Source organism: Tachysurus vachellii, chromosome 16, assembly GCF_030014155.1.
Source record: "Tachysurus vachellii isolate PV-2020 chromosome 16, HZAU_Pvac_v1, whole genome shotgun sequence".
Classification (NCBI taxonomy): domain Eukaryota; kingdom Metazoa; phylum Chordata; class Actinopteri; order Siluriformes; family Bagridae; genus Tachysurus; species Tachysurus vachellii.
In genome coordinates this window covers 10,746,311-10,765,299 of record NC_083475.1, presented here as the reverse complement: position 1 = coordinate 10,765,299, position 18,989 = coordinate 10,746,311, and the positions used below count along the sequence as shown (strand labels likewise).

The window sequence follows — 18,989 nt, the reverse complement described above, 5'->3', positions numbered from 1 at the left end:
AATGTTCCTTCACTGGGACTAAAAAATCCAAACCTCTTCCAACTTTTTAAATGTTTTTTTTTTCTTCAGTTAAATGAAATGTCAATTCAATTCAATTCAATTCAATTCAATTCAATTCAATGGCACAAAGCATCTTTAAAGAAATCTCACAGAAGACATGCTTTGCCAAATTTTATTGTCCTGCACCTCAAACTCACACCTTTTGGATGAACTGAAACACTGACTGCAACCCAGACCTCCTCGCCCAACATCACATTAGCTAACATTAGTACCTGATCTCCCTAATGCTTCAGTATAAAGATGTATTTCTATTTTTCATAATAACCGGCTGCCTGTAATTGCATTGTGCACACAGCTGAAAGTAAAACGGACACCTCACTATTCATCCAAACAAACAGCTCAAAGGTTTCTAAGTGGTTTCTAAGGATACATTTACTTACAGTTAATCTGAAGCTACTAATAAGTGTAAAGAAAAAAGCTTTTATGCATGTGAAAAGATCAGATCAGACATCTTTCTCAGGCAGTGACCCAAAATTAGACTATTACACTAAGATTTAGGGGGGCACGGTGGCTTAGAGGCTTAGTGAATGAGTGTGTGTGTGTGTGTGTGTGCCCTGCGATGGGTTGGCACTCCGTCCAGGGTGTTTCCTGCCTTGATGCCCGATGACGCCTGAGATAGGCACAGGCTCCCCGTGACCCGAGGTAGTTCGGATAAGCGGTAGAAGATGAATGAATGAATGAACACTAAGATTTACACTAGAGCAACAGCTACTTTCAATATGAAGTACAGGCTTTTAATAACCCTGAAATAAGACAACCTGTACACATGTTAATGCTTATTTACTTATTTACTATACTCAACATTTCAGTTCTTTGTTTAGATACGTAACAGGCAATGTTTCAAACCTTACATAGTCCTCCACGTTAGACAAAAGATGGATGTATTATGACATGCAAAATGACAGTATGTCCATTCCAAGTTATATTCCTAACAGGATATATTTGAATTTTTCAGGAATAAAAATAATTAATAATCAGAACTGGCCTTAAAAAGACTTTGCAAAAACATGCTGACATGTATCCAGGCACCAATCATTATAGTAAATTGTAAATTCATCACATCAGAAAAACATCTCTGATACGTCTGTATTGGCAAAATATAAGCCAGTCAAAATATATGAGACCACATAAGTTTCAAACATATAAAATCCTGTCTATTTACAGTTCCAGAATTACACATTTGAAATCAATGTTATGTAAATATTAAGTCCTACTGAAGAAAATGACACAGGCCCTGATACAGATACTGAAAGCAGAAATAAAGAAATAAAAATAATCTCTAATGCCAAAGTATCTGGTATCCAGAATGTTTCATATACCAGAAACAATTATTCAGTAAAGAAAATAGCATCTAAACTTCCTGAACTTGAGTTTGCAAAGCAGAAAACATTTGTACAGTATATAATCAAGGCTATTAAAGTCAAACCACATAATGTCAAGCTTGAGAGCAATGCATTAAAATGCATTTGCTCATAAGTCACTGACAGGCAATCATCAAATCAGCATTGACAAAATTCACAGTATATTAGTCCATCTGGAGACAGACATGATTGCGCGTTTTGGGAGAACTGTAAAAAAAAACAACATCAACAATAACAACAAAAAAAATATATAACCTTAATATTATAAAGTTCTGTCTGGGCTAAAAATGAATGGGTGACAGAAGCCTATAATTCCTGAACTAAGGGCACAAAATGGCCATAATCAGCCTGCAGTCTATTATTTATCAGATTGTCCAGAATATAAGACACATTTTTTTTCTCGGCCCTGCAACATTTACACCAAAGCAGAGGATAAATCAAAACATAAATTTTGGCAGGATCAGGCTTGTTGTCAGGAAAACACTAAAAGTAAAAGAACCATCTTGTCTTCTGGGTTATTGCCAAAGTGCTTATGGATTCATCTTAACCATGTCACACCATTTACCTGTGTAAATTATACATGTTCTGGGGTATCAGTGCCAGAGCTGGCCATGGAAGTTCTCCATCCCTGTCATGCTGGGGTACAGATTCCAAAAAGCAGCACAATGAAAAGATCATATCAACAGCCTAGTAGCTCATATATGCATTGTGTGCGTATATATATATATATATGATGATTGTGCAGCACAGTGGAGCAGCACTGTGATGCTGACTCACAGGTCCAAGGTTGCCAGTTTGATCGTGAGCTAGAGTCACTCAGAATGATTGGTGGAGTTAACCTGGGTTCTCCTGTTTCCTCCCATACAACAAAAACAAGCTTGTAGGTAGACCGGCTATAATAAATTTCCCTTTAGGTGTGAATATATGTGTGTGCATGGTGCCCTGCATTGGACTAGTGTCCCATAGTGTGTTTCTGCTGCATCCACTGTGTCCCCGAGATCCATAACACCCCTGACCAGGATAAAATTGTTACTGAAGATGAATGTAAGAATATTTGAAACAAGGTCTCTTCTGTCACGTCACAAAACACAAAAGCTCAAAGTTCAATTGCTGATACTGAAAGATGCTTACTAATTGAACGAGTCACTGACAAAAGCAAATGATAAATTATAGCACCAATTAGTCACAAAATAACTATTACTAAACAAATATTAAACTAGACTTCATATTTAAGGGTGAGAAATCAGCTGTTAAGGGTTAAGTCACAGTTAAGTCACTAGAAAGAACAAAACAATAAGAAGGAACAGATATTTCCAAAAAGAAGCAGAGATAGATGTCATCGTCACGGTATGACATGTACAACAATAAAAAGTCACAAATATGTTACAATCAATCCTATTGTCTGAATCAGCAAATTATACTGCTAACATATAATTACAAACAGCTTAGCTGAAATGATCTCTGAACTCTGAGATAAAGCATAGCTAAGACATTCGAGATTTTCCATATGGGAAAAGAAGATAATAAAATGGCATTTTTTTCAAAAGCAACAAACTTTAAAAATCACTGCAGGAACTGCAGGTAGTATTAAGGATGGTTTAAAAATATGTGCTTACTGAAATTTTCCTCCCATTCATTTGTCAATTTGGAGTAGTGAATAAATATGGAAGGAATTATGGGATAGTGAGTGGCAGAACCTAACTCACACTTTGGGAGTTGGGACTTTTTGCGAGTTACTATTGTCTGGCGTGCAGTGTGCGTATGCTGTAACTCTAGCTCCCTGTCTCTTATTCCCCATCATTGGACTCATTTGTCTTCAGCACAGAGTCCTCACCCAGAATCTTACACAGTTCATTCAGTCTCTGTTGCATCTTGGGAATGCCGGCGAGCTGAGACTCCAGACGCTGTTTCTCCTCAGTGAGAGAGAGCCGGGTAGCTGTATCCAACTGCTCGAATCGCCAACCTCCCTCACCGTCAAACTGCAGAAGGTGTGTGTGGTACTTCCTGTACCACGTGTCAAGAATAAAATGCAACAATGTGAGCTAACATTAACATTAATTTAATAAGAAAGTTATTAATTAAAAACATCTTTTTTATGAATGGCTTAAATAATAATAGAACCCAATAGAGCTGCAACAAGTTATTGACAAACTTCTGTAATAAAAATAGCTTAAAATTGTCTATTTTATGAAGCTCGTTGTGGGATACTAATTAGATCCCAAAAAGAGTCAAGTCCCTAATTTGTAGGCGTTTAAGCCTAACATTTTTGAGTCCATTATCTGAAAACATACTGAGCATAATCAGTGAAAACTCAGTGAAAACACACATAATTAAATTCATGAAAACATGGCAAGTGAAATGAATTTAGCATCTCTGTGTGTCATTTTGATAGATATCCAATGGACACTGGCCTTTTTTTAATTTGATGATTGAGAAATTAACTTGCAGGTAAGATCCTCCTCCAGTGAGACCTTCAGTCACACTGATATATTATTGTGAAAATGTGCAAAACAGTAAAAAATGTAAAGTATATAGAATATAATACTTTATGTTAGGTTGGGTATCTGATGTTAAAACAATAATTGACTTAAGCACATACACCAGCCCTGTCTAATAACTGCGTAATTTTGTGTCAGTCCCCCTTATGCTGCAAAAGCAGCTCTGACACTGCAGCACACTGTGCGTCCTGACACCTTGCTATCATAGCCAGCAATAGCTTATTCAGCAAATTGTTCTACAGTAGCGCCTCTGTGGAATTGAACCAAAAGGGCTCAGCTTTTGCTCCCCACAAGCATCAGTGATCCTGTTGCTGGTTGACCGTTTGTCCTTCCTTGTACCAGAAAGGTAAAAACAATCGCATACTGCACAATACCTGTTGTTTTGGAAAAGCTATGAAGCCATCATCTAGCCATCAGATTCTTACACTTGCCCAGTTTTCCTGCTTCCAACACATCAGCTTTATGTACTGACTGTTAACTTGCTGCCTAATATATCCCCTTGACAAGTGTCACTGTAACAATGTAATCAACATTATTCACTTCACCTGTCAGTGGTTTTATGTTATGGCAAGATTGATGTATTCTTATGCTGTGACTGATAAATGTTAGTAATAGTGTATTGTAGTTATCAACCCCTTATTTAAATAAAGACTAATTAAGGCTATAGTTGTATTAGATGATTGAAACGCTAGAAAGAAATATTTTTAAAATCCTTTTGGTATTTACTATAAAGTTAAAGCTACTAACTGATCATAGAAGCAAAGAAACAAAAAAAATGAATCATGTATTGTGGCCCATTCATGGTTTCACATTTTCACCCAACAGGAACGCTGTAAAGGCAGAATCGGGGCTTTTAACAACATCTAAACAATGAAACTGAAATTTTGCCTAGACATTCCTAGACCTTACCACAGAGAGGGCCTATGTGTAATAGACAGCAAGGAGATCCCAGCATCCTTTGCAGCCTGGAATATTTTACCCTCCACGTCAATACTAACAGCACTTGTGCACTCATCTAGCAGGGCATATTTGGGCCTAAAGAGAGAATTTCGGATATTAAGACAAAGTTAAAGCATACATTGATGATTTTGCCCCCGTAATGAGTATCATTTATCTTACTTGTGGTAGAACATCCGAGCCATGCCCATCCGCTGCTTCTCTCCTCCTGAGAGCACATCTTTCCAGTCCACCTCTGCTTCCCAACCTGCAAACGCAAACACTCTCTCTCACTCATCTTCTACCGCTTATCCGAACTACCTCAGGTCACGGGGAGCCTGTGCCTATCTCAGGCGTCATCGGGCATCAAGGCAGGATACACCCTGGACGGAGTGCCAACCCATCACAGGGCACATTCACTCACGAAATCACACACTACGGACAATTTTTCCAGAGATGCCAATCAACCTACCATGCATGTCTTTGGACCGGGGAGGAAACCGGAGTACCCGGAGGAAACCCCAGAGGCACGGGGAGAACATGCAAACTCCACACACACAAGGTGGAGGCGGGAATCGAACCCCGACCCTGGAGGTGAACGTGCTAACCACTAAGCCACCGTGCCCCGCAAACGCAAACAGAAGTCACAAAATCTTATTTACATGCAATATCTTTATATTACACACTTTTCCAAAAATACATGTTCTTGCAGTTGTTGTGTATTGTGAGAATATTCTGAGACTCGGATAGACTCAGTGTGTATTAGATGGTAAGTGTATATAATATTAGCTGGCTGATGTTTGCTTTTCTAAAGAGTTATAAACGCTAACATTTTTTTTTATGCTGATTAACTACAAAGACTTTTTTTACACCAAGGGTACCAGTAATTTTGGACCTGACTCACATATGATTAAAAATAATCACCCTCATCCTGAGTTCTTTCACACAAGTGCAATAAATATTAAAGATTAATAATACACAAATGTAAAAACGGTCTAATACAGTGGTTGAATTACTTCTATCTTGAAAGCACTCATTCACACACACACACACACACACACACACACACACACACACACACACACACATCTGCATCCCATTCACCAACCCTGAACAAGCTCATTAAGCTTCAGTGTCATTACAAAACGCTTTTTGTGGATCAGAAGGGCTTTTCAAATGTAGTTCAGTAAAAGTTATTTAGGAGCAGCAAAGATCAGCGTACCTCCTTCTCGGGTAACGATGTGTTTGAGGTTGACAATATCCAGAATGTCTTCTAGGTCTTTGTCTCTATAACCTTTTTCATGCATGTCCTCCACAGAGTCAGGGTACGTCACCTGATCACGCAGTGTCCCAATAGACATGTAAGGCCTGTAAAGAGGATTCACATTCACAGTCTGACAGCTGCAACAAAGAGTTACATGTCTGTACATGTCTGTTCTTGAGCTGAGGATCGTATGAATGTGCCCTGTCAGTGCTCACAAAATAAAAATAAGGTTGAACAATTAAATTCATCACCATTTCTATTTTTTTGCATGACAATAATTAAATAAAAATAGAAAATTAAAGAAGCATTATATTCCTGTTGCCTGTCAAATATTCACTGACAATACTGTAGAAAGCCCCCTTCTTAAAGAAACATGGTGTTAATAAATGATTAATTAAAAAATAATGAATTTTAAAATAAAATATTGTACAATAAAATGGAAGAAGAAGAAGAAGAAGAAGAAGAAGAAGACAAAAAAGAAATGCAAAATAATACTTGTTGTTTAATACCGAATATTCACTTTAATCCAAAGTGGTATGTGTGAGCCTGCTAAATATTTCACTAGTGAGAGCTCAGGTTTCCTGTTCTCAGCAGCATCTTCCAGCTTCAATTACTGTCTCGCTCCTGTTACACTGCATGGACTACACCACTGCTGTGGTGGAGTATCTGTCACAGTGTGTGTGTTGCAGTCAGTGTGTATGAATGTTTGTGTGAATGGACATGCACGTGTTTGCATAAGTATATGGACAATGTGTCTGAATGTCAATGAGTACTGTATTCCTGCACATATATTAGAAGAGCATTTGTAATTGCATCTGTGTGTGTGTGTGTGTGTGTGTGTGTGCGCTCACCTTTGTGGGATATAGAACATGTGTTGCGGAGCAGGTTTGTGCAACATGCCACTGTACACAGGCCAGAGACCACTGAGGATACGGAAGAGAGAGCTTTTCCCACAGCCATTAGGTCCTGTGATCAGCAGGTGCATACCCTCGTCTACCTACACACCATGCAACACACAGACACACGTTTTTTTTTATTTTTCTTATTATTATGACCTTTTCTTTTAACCTTTTTCCCCTGGAATATACAAAACACACTTTATTTTTAACAAACTGATTGAAGTTGTTGTTGTTCTTTCAGCTGCTCCCTGCTCGGGATCTCCGCAGTGAATCATCTGGTCAGCATATTTGATCTGGCACAGGTTTAAGCCAGATGCCCTTCCTGACGCAACACTCCCATTTTATCTGGGCTTGGGACTGGCACTGAGAGTTGACTCCTCAGTGGCTGGGTTAGCTCCCTGAGAGGAAATGTTCTTATTTGTTATTTAGACATGTTTCTACCAGGTTGTTTTCACTGGTGAAGTCCAAAATCTACTTCAGTAGATATTTGACACAGTATTAACTGAGGCTTTAAAGTATGTGCTGTACAAAACAAGGGATGTGTCCTTCTTCTTACCTTAAAGTTCAGGCTGGACACAACAACATCCCCGTTTGGAGTGATGATGGGAACACTCTCACACACTATACCCTTATCCACATCAATCACATTTCCTAAAAGGGAAAGAAAATCCAAAATAAATCATAAGATTTATTTTTTTTAAACTGAGCAACAGTAAAATCTATAATTTTTTAATAATCCTTTGTTGTTAGGAAAACATTTTAAATATGTTAGAATAGCAGCCATAAAAAACATAAATTGCACAGCTATAAAGTAATTTGCACTACATCTACAGATCCAATTACTGTCCCTGGATGCTCATCTAAACTGCAATTGAGCTATAACTATTCCTATAACTGTTAACATTTTTCTCACAACAGAATGCTTTTAGAGAGACTATCCTAAACAGTTAAACCCATACATCTCGTACACCAAAAAGCACTGTATGAAAAATAATGATATTTACATTAAATAACCGAATGGACGTCATGAAATGACACAACTTCCGCACCCCTCAGGCTGTAGAGAGCAAAGGAGCACATGGCTACAAGGCGGGGTGGCAGAGGCACACAACTGGCAGCCAATGAGTGCGGCAGCAATTACTCAGCCTCCAGCAGAAGCAGAAAGAATATAAAATGGCAAAGGACACATGTACAGATGAGCAAGTTTCTGCAGAGTCAACCACTGATACCTGTACATGCTTCAGTGGTTTCACAGAGACACTCAGCAGACAATGAAGCCCTCCTGGTCAGCCCTGTTCGGAAGTCACCTCCACAGAGTGTTTTCAATTAAATTCTCACTCACTCTCACTCACTCATCTTCTACCGCTTATCCGAACTACCTCGGGTCACGGGGAGCCTGTGCCTATCTCATGTGTCATTGGGCATCAAGGCAGGATACACCCTGGACGGAGTGCCAACCCATCGCAGGGCACACACACACACACACTCTCATTCACTCACGCAACCACACACTACGGACAATTTTCCAGAGATGCCAATCAACCTACCATGCATGTCTTTGGACCGGGGGAGGAAACCGGAGTACCCGGAGGAAACCCCCGAGGCACGGGGAGAACATGCAAACTCTACACACACAAGGCGGAGGCAGGAATCGAACCCCCAACCCTGGAGGTGTGAGGCGAACGTACTAACCACTAAGCCACCATGCCCCCCAATTAAATTCTATTCATTCATTCATTCATTCATCTTCTACAGCTTATCCGAACTACCTCGGGTCACGGGGAGCCTGTGCCTATCTCAGGCGTCATTGGGCATCAAGGCAGGATACACCCTGGACGGAGTGCCAACCCATTGCATGGCACACACACAGACACACTCATTCACTCATGCAATCACACACTACGGACAATTTTTTCAGAGATGCCAATCAACCTACCATGAATGTCTTTGGACCGGGGGAGGAAACCGGAGTACCCGGAGGAAACCCCCGAGGCATGGGGAGAACATGCAAACTCTACACACACAAGGCGGAGGCGGGAATCGAACCCCCAACCCTGGAGGTGTGAGGCGAACGTGCTAACCACTAAGCCACCGTGCCCCCCAATTAAATTCTATTCAATTAAATTTATTTGTATAGCACTTTTAGCAATGGACATTGCATCAAAGAAGCTTTACAGCAGTATAGAAAGTGATATGTGTATATGGCAGTAATTAGATGTTGGGATTTTCAGTCATCCAAATAGGATATCTTGTGTCTGTCTTCAAATCACTACAGTTTTAATAGCTACAGAAACCATGACAATGCCACCAATATATGTTTCATGTTAGGCATTGCAAATTCTGATTCTAATACAAATTCTGAGCTTGTGTCTGCAACCATGACATCTAACTACAGATTAGAAATTCATTTAATTTGAGCTCGCTAATTGCCTCTGAGCAATCAGTTTTTGTTTGCTTTGTTATTGCTCTGTTACGTCATCCGCTGATATGACACACACTTCTGTTTATCAAGCAGAAAAAGGCTCCCTGTTTGTGTTTGCTGCTAAACTAATCTTTTCATGGCATATTTATAAACATGACATGATCCAGTTAACTCAAATATTTCTATCTATGATACCACAGTTTTCTACTTGGTTCTGAATCATGTGGCCTTCTGCTTTAGAAAAGGGCAAATGTTATAAAGACATTTATATGATTCATTCCCATGGGTTATTGATGTACCTGTGATCTCTAGTGGACCATCAATGTGAAGCTCAGGCTTGCCACCCCCATTCTCTCCAGCTGCTGCAGTTGCAGAGACCAGTGGACGCTTATACACACCTCTCTGCACCTCCTCAAACACCAGGAACATGTTGTGAACACGGGCCGTGTATCCGGCCAGCTCAGTGACCTGTGGACCAAAAGAAGAGTTTAGTCAGTTGGTGGTCACCCTGCACATATCCCTGCCTTATTTCAGTTTCCAAGAATTAATTCAGCTATTTATTAATTCTTGAGTTAATATACAAATGCTCACTGCAAAAAAAGGTATTGTACAGATCATTAATTTAAATGCCTAAGGGAAAAAAATATGCTATTGATTTATTTGCTTCTTAATTAGCTATTTTATTAGTATTAAGTTTGAGAAGCATAGTTTTCCCTGCATTCAAAGCATTTTCTTATCCTTTAATTGAAAAGGGTTGTCAGGGAGCCTCTCTTTAATATTTTTTTGACAGAAAAATATTCGAATTTGAGCATTTGTGATGTAGGCTTGAAGTGCTGCTTATAAACTGATGGTATAGTAGTTTCTCCAGCAGTATGTAAACCAATAGTATTCTACAGCCAATACATCAGACTAAAGCCACCTTTAAGTGAGATATCCAGATACCAAAGCAATACAGGAACAAAAGGAAGGCTGATCTTGCTGAAATATCACATCCTTTAAAGCTAATGATGCTTGAAAGCAAAAAAGATCCAGTGCTATGCTCAGTACTGCTGCCATCATGGCATGTTAAGTTGTGAACAAGAATGCTTTCTAAAGGTGGAATGGATTCCTAAAGGTAAGCACATTCAGAACATTGAGAACTATTATGAATTATTCTTGTATCTTGTTTTTTTAAAATGCTCATTCTTCAGGGCCACGACAGCAGATCACCTGGTCCACATACTGGGACTGGCATTATTCGTTCTCTCCAGTGCGGAAAGCAAACCCGGGCCATGGCAGTGAGAGCTCAGGATCCTGCTGCTGGACCACCAGGGGAACTACTCTGAATTATTCTTGTATAATTTAGCATAATTCTATCTAGGTTACATACTAATGTAGTCTCACCCTCTAATTTAGCTGTAATTATGCTTGTTACATTTCATGCCATCCTCACATTGCAACACAGCTTAAATTGTATACCATTCTGTTTTTGCTTTACTTTATGTTTTGGTCTGCGATGGGTTGGCACTCCGTCCAGGGTGTATCCTGCCTTGATGCCCGATGACGCCTGAGATAGGCACAGGCTCCCCGTGACCCGAGGTAGTTCGGATAAGCGGTAGAAATGAATGAATGAATGAATGAATTTATGTTTTGGTCTTGTCTCTGCCCCATCCTTACTGTGGTTTATTTCCCAGTCTATGCTCACCTGTTCTATGTTAATCATGAAATATTACTAAGCATTTTGTACAGTACCTGTCAACTTTTTCTCAAACCCTTCTATGGTTTTTCTTATATTCATTGTAAGACTCTGCAGGGTATGTTACTGTTTTATACTCTGCAGGGTATGTTACTGTATGTCACTGCTAGAGTGACACAAACACCGTGAAACTTTTTTGATAGAAAAATAAATCCTAGTGTTATTACAGAATTTTGTTTAATGTATGTTTCTGGTTTAATTAGCTCTGAATCCACCATAACTCTGAATGAGACAGAACAGTTACTGAAGATAAATGAGAGAGCGTAAAGTGTATCTTGTCTTCTGTGATGGCTTACCAGAAAAAAAAGTTTTATGGAGACCCAGGTTATAAGTGAGTCAAAGAATTTGCTGCCTTTATCAAACAAGTCCCTGAAACTGTAAATGTTTTGGCTAGTGGAGTCAGTAGGAGGTATGAAACCAGGCACTGTGTCCTACACAATTAGGCAGTTTGGCCAACAACATGACTGGATGCATTGAGCGCATGGAGTTAGATGCACCATCCATTGCCTCTACTGCTCTACCTGTGGGCCATCCCTGAGAACACTACACATGCCTATGCCAGGGATACCATGCCACCTGTCTACAGTGAGTGGCTTTATATACAGATCTGAGGCAAACCTACATAGCAGTCTATGTTAAGTTTTCATTTCAAACTGGGTTCCTTTTTTCCATCAAGGTTTGGTGGTTGCCCCAGACCCACACGTGTGCAATTTCTCAGACTTACTGGCACTCAGATTTCCTGACCTGCCAACAGGTTCTGCCTTTTGTCCTTGAGTTCCTTTTCCCAACTTTTTTCACATTAATGAAGGCATCATCCTTCATCAGCTTCTATTACAAGTAAATACAGTCTGACATGGCTGAAAAGTTTCCTCTCAGAATCCTTAAACGGGGTTTCAATATTGTTTTCCTGTTATTCACCAAATTTTGCAGATAATTTTGTACCTTTAATTCCAAACCATTTCATGAATTTTCTCTAGAGAGGGTCACAAAGGAGTTATGTTCAGTCTGTTCAGTCACTAAAGCACTGCCATCTGGGTTCTGGTTTTTTTTTAATTCATTTTAACATTTCTGGGGCAAGCAAAAACAAACAAAATGCAGGTTAATGTGTATGTGTATTTAATCAATCAATCAAAAAAAAAAACATTACATAAAATGATAATTTACAGCTTTCCAAGAAATGGGAATTAAATTCTGTTTCAAAAAGAGATCTACACAGCATGTAGACTAGCTAAAAGACTCACAGCTCTTTAACATCTCTCTCTCTCTCTCTCTCTCTCTCTCTCTCTCTCTCTCTCTGGGGCCTTTTATTAGTACACAGTAAGCTACACTCCCTCTGAATCCCATTGGTACTGGGAGTCAACCGTGAATAAAATTAAGTACAATATATATTTATTTAGAAATTTTAAACAGTACACAATAACATAAAGCATCTTTAGAGGATTTAGATTCCCTGAGCCAACATTAGGAAGAAGCCTTCAGCAAAAACGGACTCATAAAAATACCCATCTTTTGGGTGACACCCTGATAGTTAGAGTATGTGTTTTGAACAGAGTGTTTTGTTTAGTATGAGCATTTTGTGAATTATACAGATTTCCTGATTCTCTTCCTCTTGCAGAATTTTATGTGCCCTTTAATATGAAAAGGAGGAGTGGCTTGTATGCCTGCCAGTCACTGTGAGAAAGATACTGCTTCTGAACCTGTCAGTCCCTGAGAGGAAGTATGGCCTTCAGAGTAAATAGGTGTGGCCTCTGTACCTATGAGCTTCTGTGAGGGAAGTAAGGACATGAGGTGAGTGAGTGAGGACACTATGCAATCTCAAGGAAGGATACCTAGTCTCTCTGTAGCCACTATACCTATCAGTCTTAAAGGAAGGCAGCATGGCTATTATGCACCTCTGTCCCAGAGAAAGAGATTACAACCATTGTTCCTAACAGCCCCAGAGAAGTCGTTCCTGCAGTGGTCATAGACTCTGTGCCTCTCAGCGCCACTAAAACAGCCACAACTTCTAAAACAGTTTTTCCCATTACATCTGACTGAGATTTTCACTATACTCAAATGTGTTGAGCTGCATCAAAACATTTAGCACTGATTCACAGCTATAGATGTGCCTTTCATTTGAGTATGTATAAAAATGTTCATCATGTTCATTCATTCATTCATTTTCTACCGCTTATCCGAACTACCTTGGGTCACGGGGAGCCTGTGCCTATCTCAGGCGTCATCGGGCATCAAGGTAGAATACACCCTGGACGGAGCCATCGCAGGGCACACACACTCTCATTCACTCATGCAATCACACACTACGGACAATTTTTTCAGAGATGCCAATCAACCTACCATGCATGTCTTTGGACCGGGGAGGAAACCGGAGTACCCGGAGGAAACCCCCGAGGCACAGGGAGAACATGCAAACTCCGCACACACAAGGCGGAGGCAGGAATCGAACCCCAACCCTGGAGGTGTGAGGCAAACGTGCTAACCACTAAGCCACCATGCCCCCCTGTTCATCATGTTACAAAAATTATTTCCATTCAATAATTGCTTTAGTAGCTGTTTTAGGGATGCATTAATACTGATATTGGAATTTGTCTGATAGAGTGCACACTTACACACTCGTACGAAAGTCAGATGCAGTATCAATAAAATATTCATATTCTTGAGCTGTACAAAAGCACTTTTCAGAAAGTGAAACAAAATTTTCTTCACAGGATCCCTACTTGCTAGCTAACACACGTAATTTAGTCAAATAGCTAACGTTGTTAGCAAAACTAGTAGCCTACTCCATAAACATGCATTTGCACACTTTTATTGACCAATATTTAAACAAAAGAAACAGAAACAGCTAAACGTAATTTAGTCAAATAGCTAACGTTGTTAGCAAAACTAGTAGCCTACTCCATAAACATGCATTTGCACACTTTTATTGACCAATATTTAAACAAAAGAAACAGAAACAGCTAAAAGGTAGAATACACCCTGGACGGAGCCATCGCAGGGCACACACACTCTCATTCACTCACGCAATCACACACTACGGACAATTTTCCAGAGATGCCAATCAACCTACCATGCATGTCTTTGGACCGGGGAGGAAACCGGAGTACCCGGAGGAATCCCCCGAGGCACAGGGAGAACATGCAAACTCCGCACACACAAGGCGGAGGCGGGAATCGAACCCCAACCCTGGAGGTGTGAGGCAAACGTGCTAACCACTAAGCCACCATGCCCCCCTGTTCATCATGTTACAAAAATTATTTCCATTCAATAATTGCTTTAGTAGCTGTTTTAGGGATGCATTAATACTGATATTGGAATTTGTCTGATAGAGTGCACACTTACACACTCGTACAAAAGTCAGATGCAGTATCAATAAAATATTCATATTCTTGAGCTGTACAAAAGCACTTTTCAGAAAGTGAAACAAAATGTTCTTCACAGGATCCCTACTTGCTAGCTAACACACGTAATTTAGTCAAATAGCTAACGTTGTTAGCAAAACTAGTAGCCTACTCCATAAACATGCATTTGCACACTTTTATTGACCAATATTTAAACAAAAGAAACAGAAACAGCTAAAATTATTGTTCTATGTTTGTTCCCTGATTAAATAATACTATGTGGGTTACAAATTTCAGTATCAGGGTTGGTGTCTGTGAGGAAGAACACAGGTACTCGTCTTACCTCTTTGTAGGAGGACATGATCCTCTCAATGGCATCTGCCCCTGAGGCTAGAAGATTGCGTGCAGTCGTGAAGGCTTCTGTCCTCTCGCTCACTAACACTTGTGTTTGGCCATCTGCAAGTTCTATAAGGAAGAACATCATTTCAAGTTTCAAACATTAACCAACTTCAACAATAGCACACACTTTTGGAATTACAATTCTGAAATCATTGTAATTCAGGAGTTGTCATATGTTCGTGTTTCAGCTCTAACAGAGGACACTCATTTGATTATGTCTGCGAAATGTGTCTGCATAACCCTTCTGTGTATTTTATTTATTGATTCCTTTATTAAACAGGCCATGTTTTTTAATAAAACTTCAAAATGTTTACGTCTTTAGTAACCAATTAGACATGTGTCTTAAGAAAGCTTGGTTACTACTGAAACTGTAAAAATACAGCAAATGAAATCAACTAAGATGCTTACCGTTGTCAGCAAAACCGGTGGCAGTGATAATAGGGACAGCCACCATAACAAGTCCACATCCACTCCAAACGTATTTCATGAGAAACTGTTCGACCATGATGTACCATAGACGCTTGGACAGGATCAGATTCATCTGCTCAGCAAGAGCCTTGTAGCACTTCTGCAGCTGCAGCATCTCTACCTGCCCCATTGAAAAGAAAAAGGTTGACAAGTGCCAAAGTTCTAGCATCACCGAATCAGGGGTGCACCAACATTAATTAATTAATAACGATTAATTAATTCCAACATGAATTAATAACTGGCGTGCTTAACAACACTTACACTTACTGTTGCTTATCAAATTGTTGTATTAGTGCTGAAACTACTATTATGAGGTTTAATTATTTTTTTTTACTTGTTTAATAATTTCTTTCAGGGTTGGATTGGTTCTCTGTGCAATTAACACTTACAAAAACATAAATAATATAAAGCTAGCTGACTCAAAGCTCCAGAGTTCCTGGTTTAATTCTAAGCTCAGGTTACTGTCTGTGTACAGTTTCTGTATATGTCTGCATGGGTTTCCTCTGAGTTCTCCAGCATGGCACTAAGATATCAGGCTAAATTATACAAAGTAGGAATGTGTTTATATTCACAATATCATGCAGATCAGGACCAGGAAAGCAGGTATATGAATATCTTGGTTAAAGGCCACTCACTCTAACTTATGGATATTTTGGATAAGAGAGCTAGACGTGATGCAGAACGCATACTAATGACTACAACTGCTTATGAATGTACAGTAACACTTTAGCCAAGGACTCACCTTGTGCCCTCCGTAGAAGGCAATCTCCTCTGCTTGAGCGATGATCCTTGAGTGGGCGTGACGCAGGTGCCCCTTCCTGCGCGCCTCCTCAGCCACGAGCTGGCCGAACGTCGGGGAACACCAGCGCAGCACTTTGGCAGTGATGAACACCACGAGCCCGGCTAGCAGCGTGGGCCCTGTGGCCCCTGCACCGCGCGACCTCGCGGTCTGGATGAGCGTGTACGAGGTCAGGACCACATCTAGCACTGGCTTGGTGAGGTTGGAGTACAGGCGCGCGACAGACTGCGCAAACATCGCTACGTCCTCCGTGAGAGAGTGGTCTGGATTGGCCAGCCTCGCGTCCATGTTCGCCACACGGTAGTACGTCTGCCCGGTGAAGTAGGTCGCATAGGCGCGTTCCACCAGGCGCGTGCGCAAGGCCAGTGCAAGCTTCCCCTCCAGGTAGCGGATCGCGCTGTTTACGAATGTAGCAGGAACGGCAACAAGCAGCCACTTCATGAGCTTGACGATGAAGCTGCGCGGCCGTTTCTCCACGATGCTCTTGACAATTTTGCCATCCAAGCCGGCCACATAGATTGACAGAAATGTCCGCGATACAAGAGCCGCCGAGTGTAAGCAGAGCAAGGCCAGTTCTCGGGTCGCGAGCTTCGGAAATATTATTCTGAGAACATCGAGGATCTGTCTAAAGAAGCGCGCGTCCACGCCAGGCGGTCTGTGATGGTCATCTGGACCGGAAACGCTTTCTAATATGGATCTATGCGTCAACACTAGTCCATTCTGCTCACGGTTTCCGTTAGCTGTGCTTTTGGGCTCTGTGCGTTTACCGATCCGTTTGTAGATGATGGGGTAAAGGGTTTTTAATCCATATGCAGCAGCCGCGAGAAACACAGCTCGCCTGGCCGCTGCGCTCTTATTCCATTTCACCTTAGACGCTGCATGCAGTATACTGGTCATTTTTACTCCTGTATTCACACCGGATCTCTCTAATCCACTTCCATCAGGTTGAACAAATCCTCATTCACGCTGTTCCGTGCGCCGCTTTGCTGCAGCGCCGTTATTTGTTCCTTTCCGTCACTCCGGTTACGATGCGGCGTTTCTAGTTCGCCACGCCTTCGAAGAATAGGATTGGGCACATCCGTGACATGACTGTACGAGTTGTGATCTTGGAGCTTAGTGATGGGAATTCCGGCTGAACCAAATGATCAGTGAGTCAGCTTAGAGTCGACTCTCTAGAGTCCCAAATGCCATGATTCTTTTGTTTTGCTATATTTTGATATTTTGAACGTTCACTTCAGACTCGACTCTTTGGCGAACGACACAATAAGTTATCATACCGTATACATTTAAAAGGCATGCAGTCTGCTGCCTGAGCCTTACTGGGTAACTGCGTGAGCCTTACTGGGTAACTGCGTGAGCCTTACTGGGTAACTGCGTGAGCCTTACTGGGTAACTGTATGAGCCTTACTGGGTAACTGTATGAGCCTTACTGGGTAACTGCATGAGCCTTACTGGTTAACTGCCTGAGTGTTACTGGTTAACTGTCTGAGCCTTACTGGTTAACTGCATGAGCCTACTGGTTAACTGTCTGAGCCTTACTGGTTAACTGTATGAGCCTTACTGGGTAACTGCATGAGCCTTACTGGTTAACTGCCTGAGTGTTACTGGTTAACTGCCTGTGTTACTGGTTAACTGTCTGAGCCTTACTGGTTAACTGCATGAGCCTTTCTGGTTAACTGTCTGAGCCTTACTGGTTAACTGCATGAGCCTTACTGGGTAACTGCATGAGCCTTACTGGTTAACTGCCTGAGTGTTACTGGTTAACTGTCTGAGCCTTACTGGTTAACTGCATGAGCCTTACTGGTTAACTGTCTGAGCCTTACTGGTTAACTGCATGAGCCTTACTGGTTAACTGTCTGAGCCTTACTGGTTAACTGTCTGAGCCTTACTGGTTAACTGCATGAGCCTTACTGGTTAACTGCATGAGCCTTACTGGTTAACTGTCTGAGCCTTACTGGTTAACTGTCTGAGCCTTACTGGTTAACTGCATGAGCCTTACTGGTTAACTGTCTGAGCCTTACTGGGTAACTGCATGAGCCTTACTGGTTAACTGCATGAACCTTACTGGTTAACTGCACGAGCCTTAATGGGCATAATTAAAGAGTTATCAAGGGGTACAGTAGCTTGTCATCACTCTATGAGCTCCAAAGGTTGGGATTCACAATATTTACAGATGCAATGAACGCCATCTGGTGTAGACACAATGCAAAATAATAAAAAACAAACTAAAGTTAAATGATTGAGTGGACTAACTGGATTAACAGGCTCACAACAGTCCAATTTTATGAATTAAATAGAAAAAAAAGAAAAATTGTGAGACGGGTGCAATACAATATATAAAACGGTAAATTAATAAAATTTATTAAAAAACAAATTATTAAAGTAGATTAAATTATATTGCAGCTAGTTAAAAACATATCATTACGTTTTTCCTTGATGCATAAAAGTGTTGAAGTTATGCGGTATTTTGCCATTTTTAAGGCAGTGTACATTTTACTAACGAAAAGAATAAGTAGACATTTTTTTCTGCATGCAGTTTATTATGTATAAAACAAGAATGTTATCATGACCTAAGGATATTCGGCTCAATATATATTCGGTATTTTTTTTAACTTTTAATATTGCAGATATTAATATTTTAATAACAGTTACGTTTGGGGAAGTAATGAAATAAAATTAATAAATGTTTTTTAAACTAATATTTATTGCGTTAAAGATTAATATCGAAAGGTTCAAACGTCACTTCCTTTCTATAACCGATAACGACTTGAGCTCGTGCACTTTGCGGTTATAACGGCTAATTTGTTAGC

General features: G+C 40.5%; 1 protein-coding gene across 1 annotated transcript; it reads right to left on the bottom strand.

Moving 5' to 3' along the window:
* Window positions 1–869: 869 nt before the first annotated feature.
* Window positions 870–17,268, bottom strand: LOC132859087 (ATP-binding cassette sub-family D member 2). Its single transcript, XM_060889671.1, has 10 exons — window positions 16,123–17,268; window positions 15,321–15,501; window positions 14,857–14,978; window positions 9,740–9,908; window positions 7,575–7,669; window positions 6,971–7,116; window positions 6,078–6,223; window positions 5,039–5,123; window positions 4,829–4,954; window positions 870–3,425 (listed from the first exon to the last, which is right to left on the bottom strand). Exons 1-10 carry the CDS (start codon window positions 17,074–17,076, stop codon window positions 3,209–3,211), a joined length of 2,241 nt encoding a protein of 746 aa, XP_060745654.1. The 5' UTR covers window positions 17,077–17,268; the 3' UTR covers window positions 870–3,208.
* Window positions 17,269–18,989: the final 1,721 nt, after the last annotated feature.

Bases quoted from the DNA above. Each gene is read 5' to 3' on its own strand.
- LOC132859087 (XM_060889671.1), bottom strand. From the start codon at position 17,076: ATGACCAGTATACTGCATGCAGCGTCTAAGGTGAAATGGAATAAGAGC. The intron at 6,224-6,970 runs GTGAGCGCACAC...TCCTCTTTACAG, and splicing joins ATGTTCTATATCCCACAAAG to GCCTTACATGTCTATTGGGA. The intron at 3,426-4,828 runs GTAAGGTCTAGG...CACGTGGTACAG, and splicing joins ACACATAGGCCCTCTCTGTG to GAAGTACCACACACACCTTC.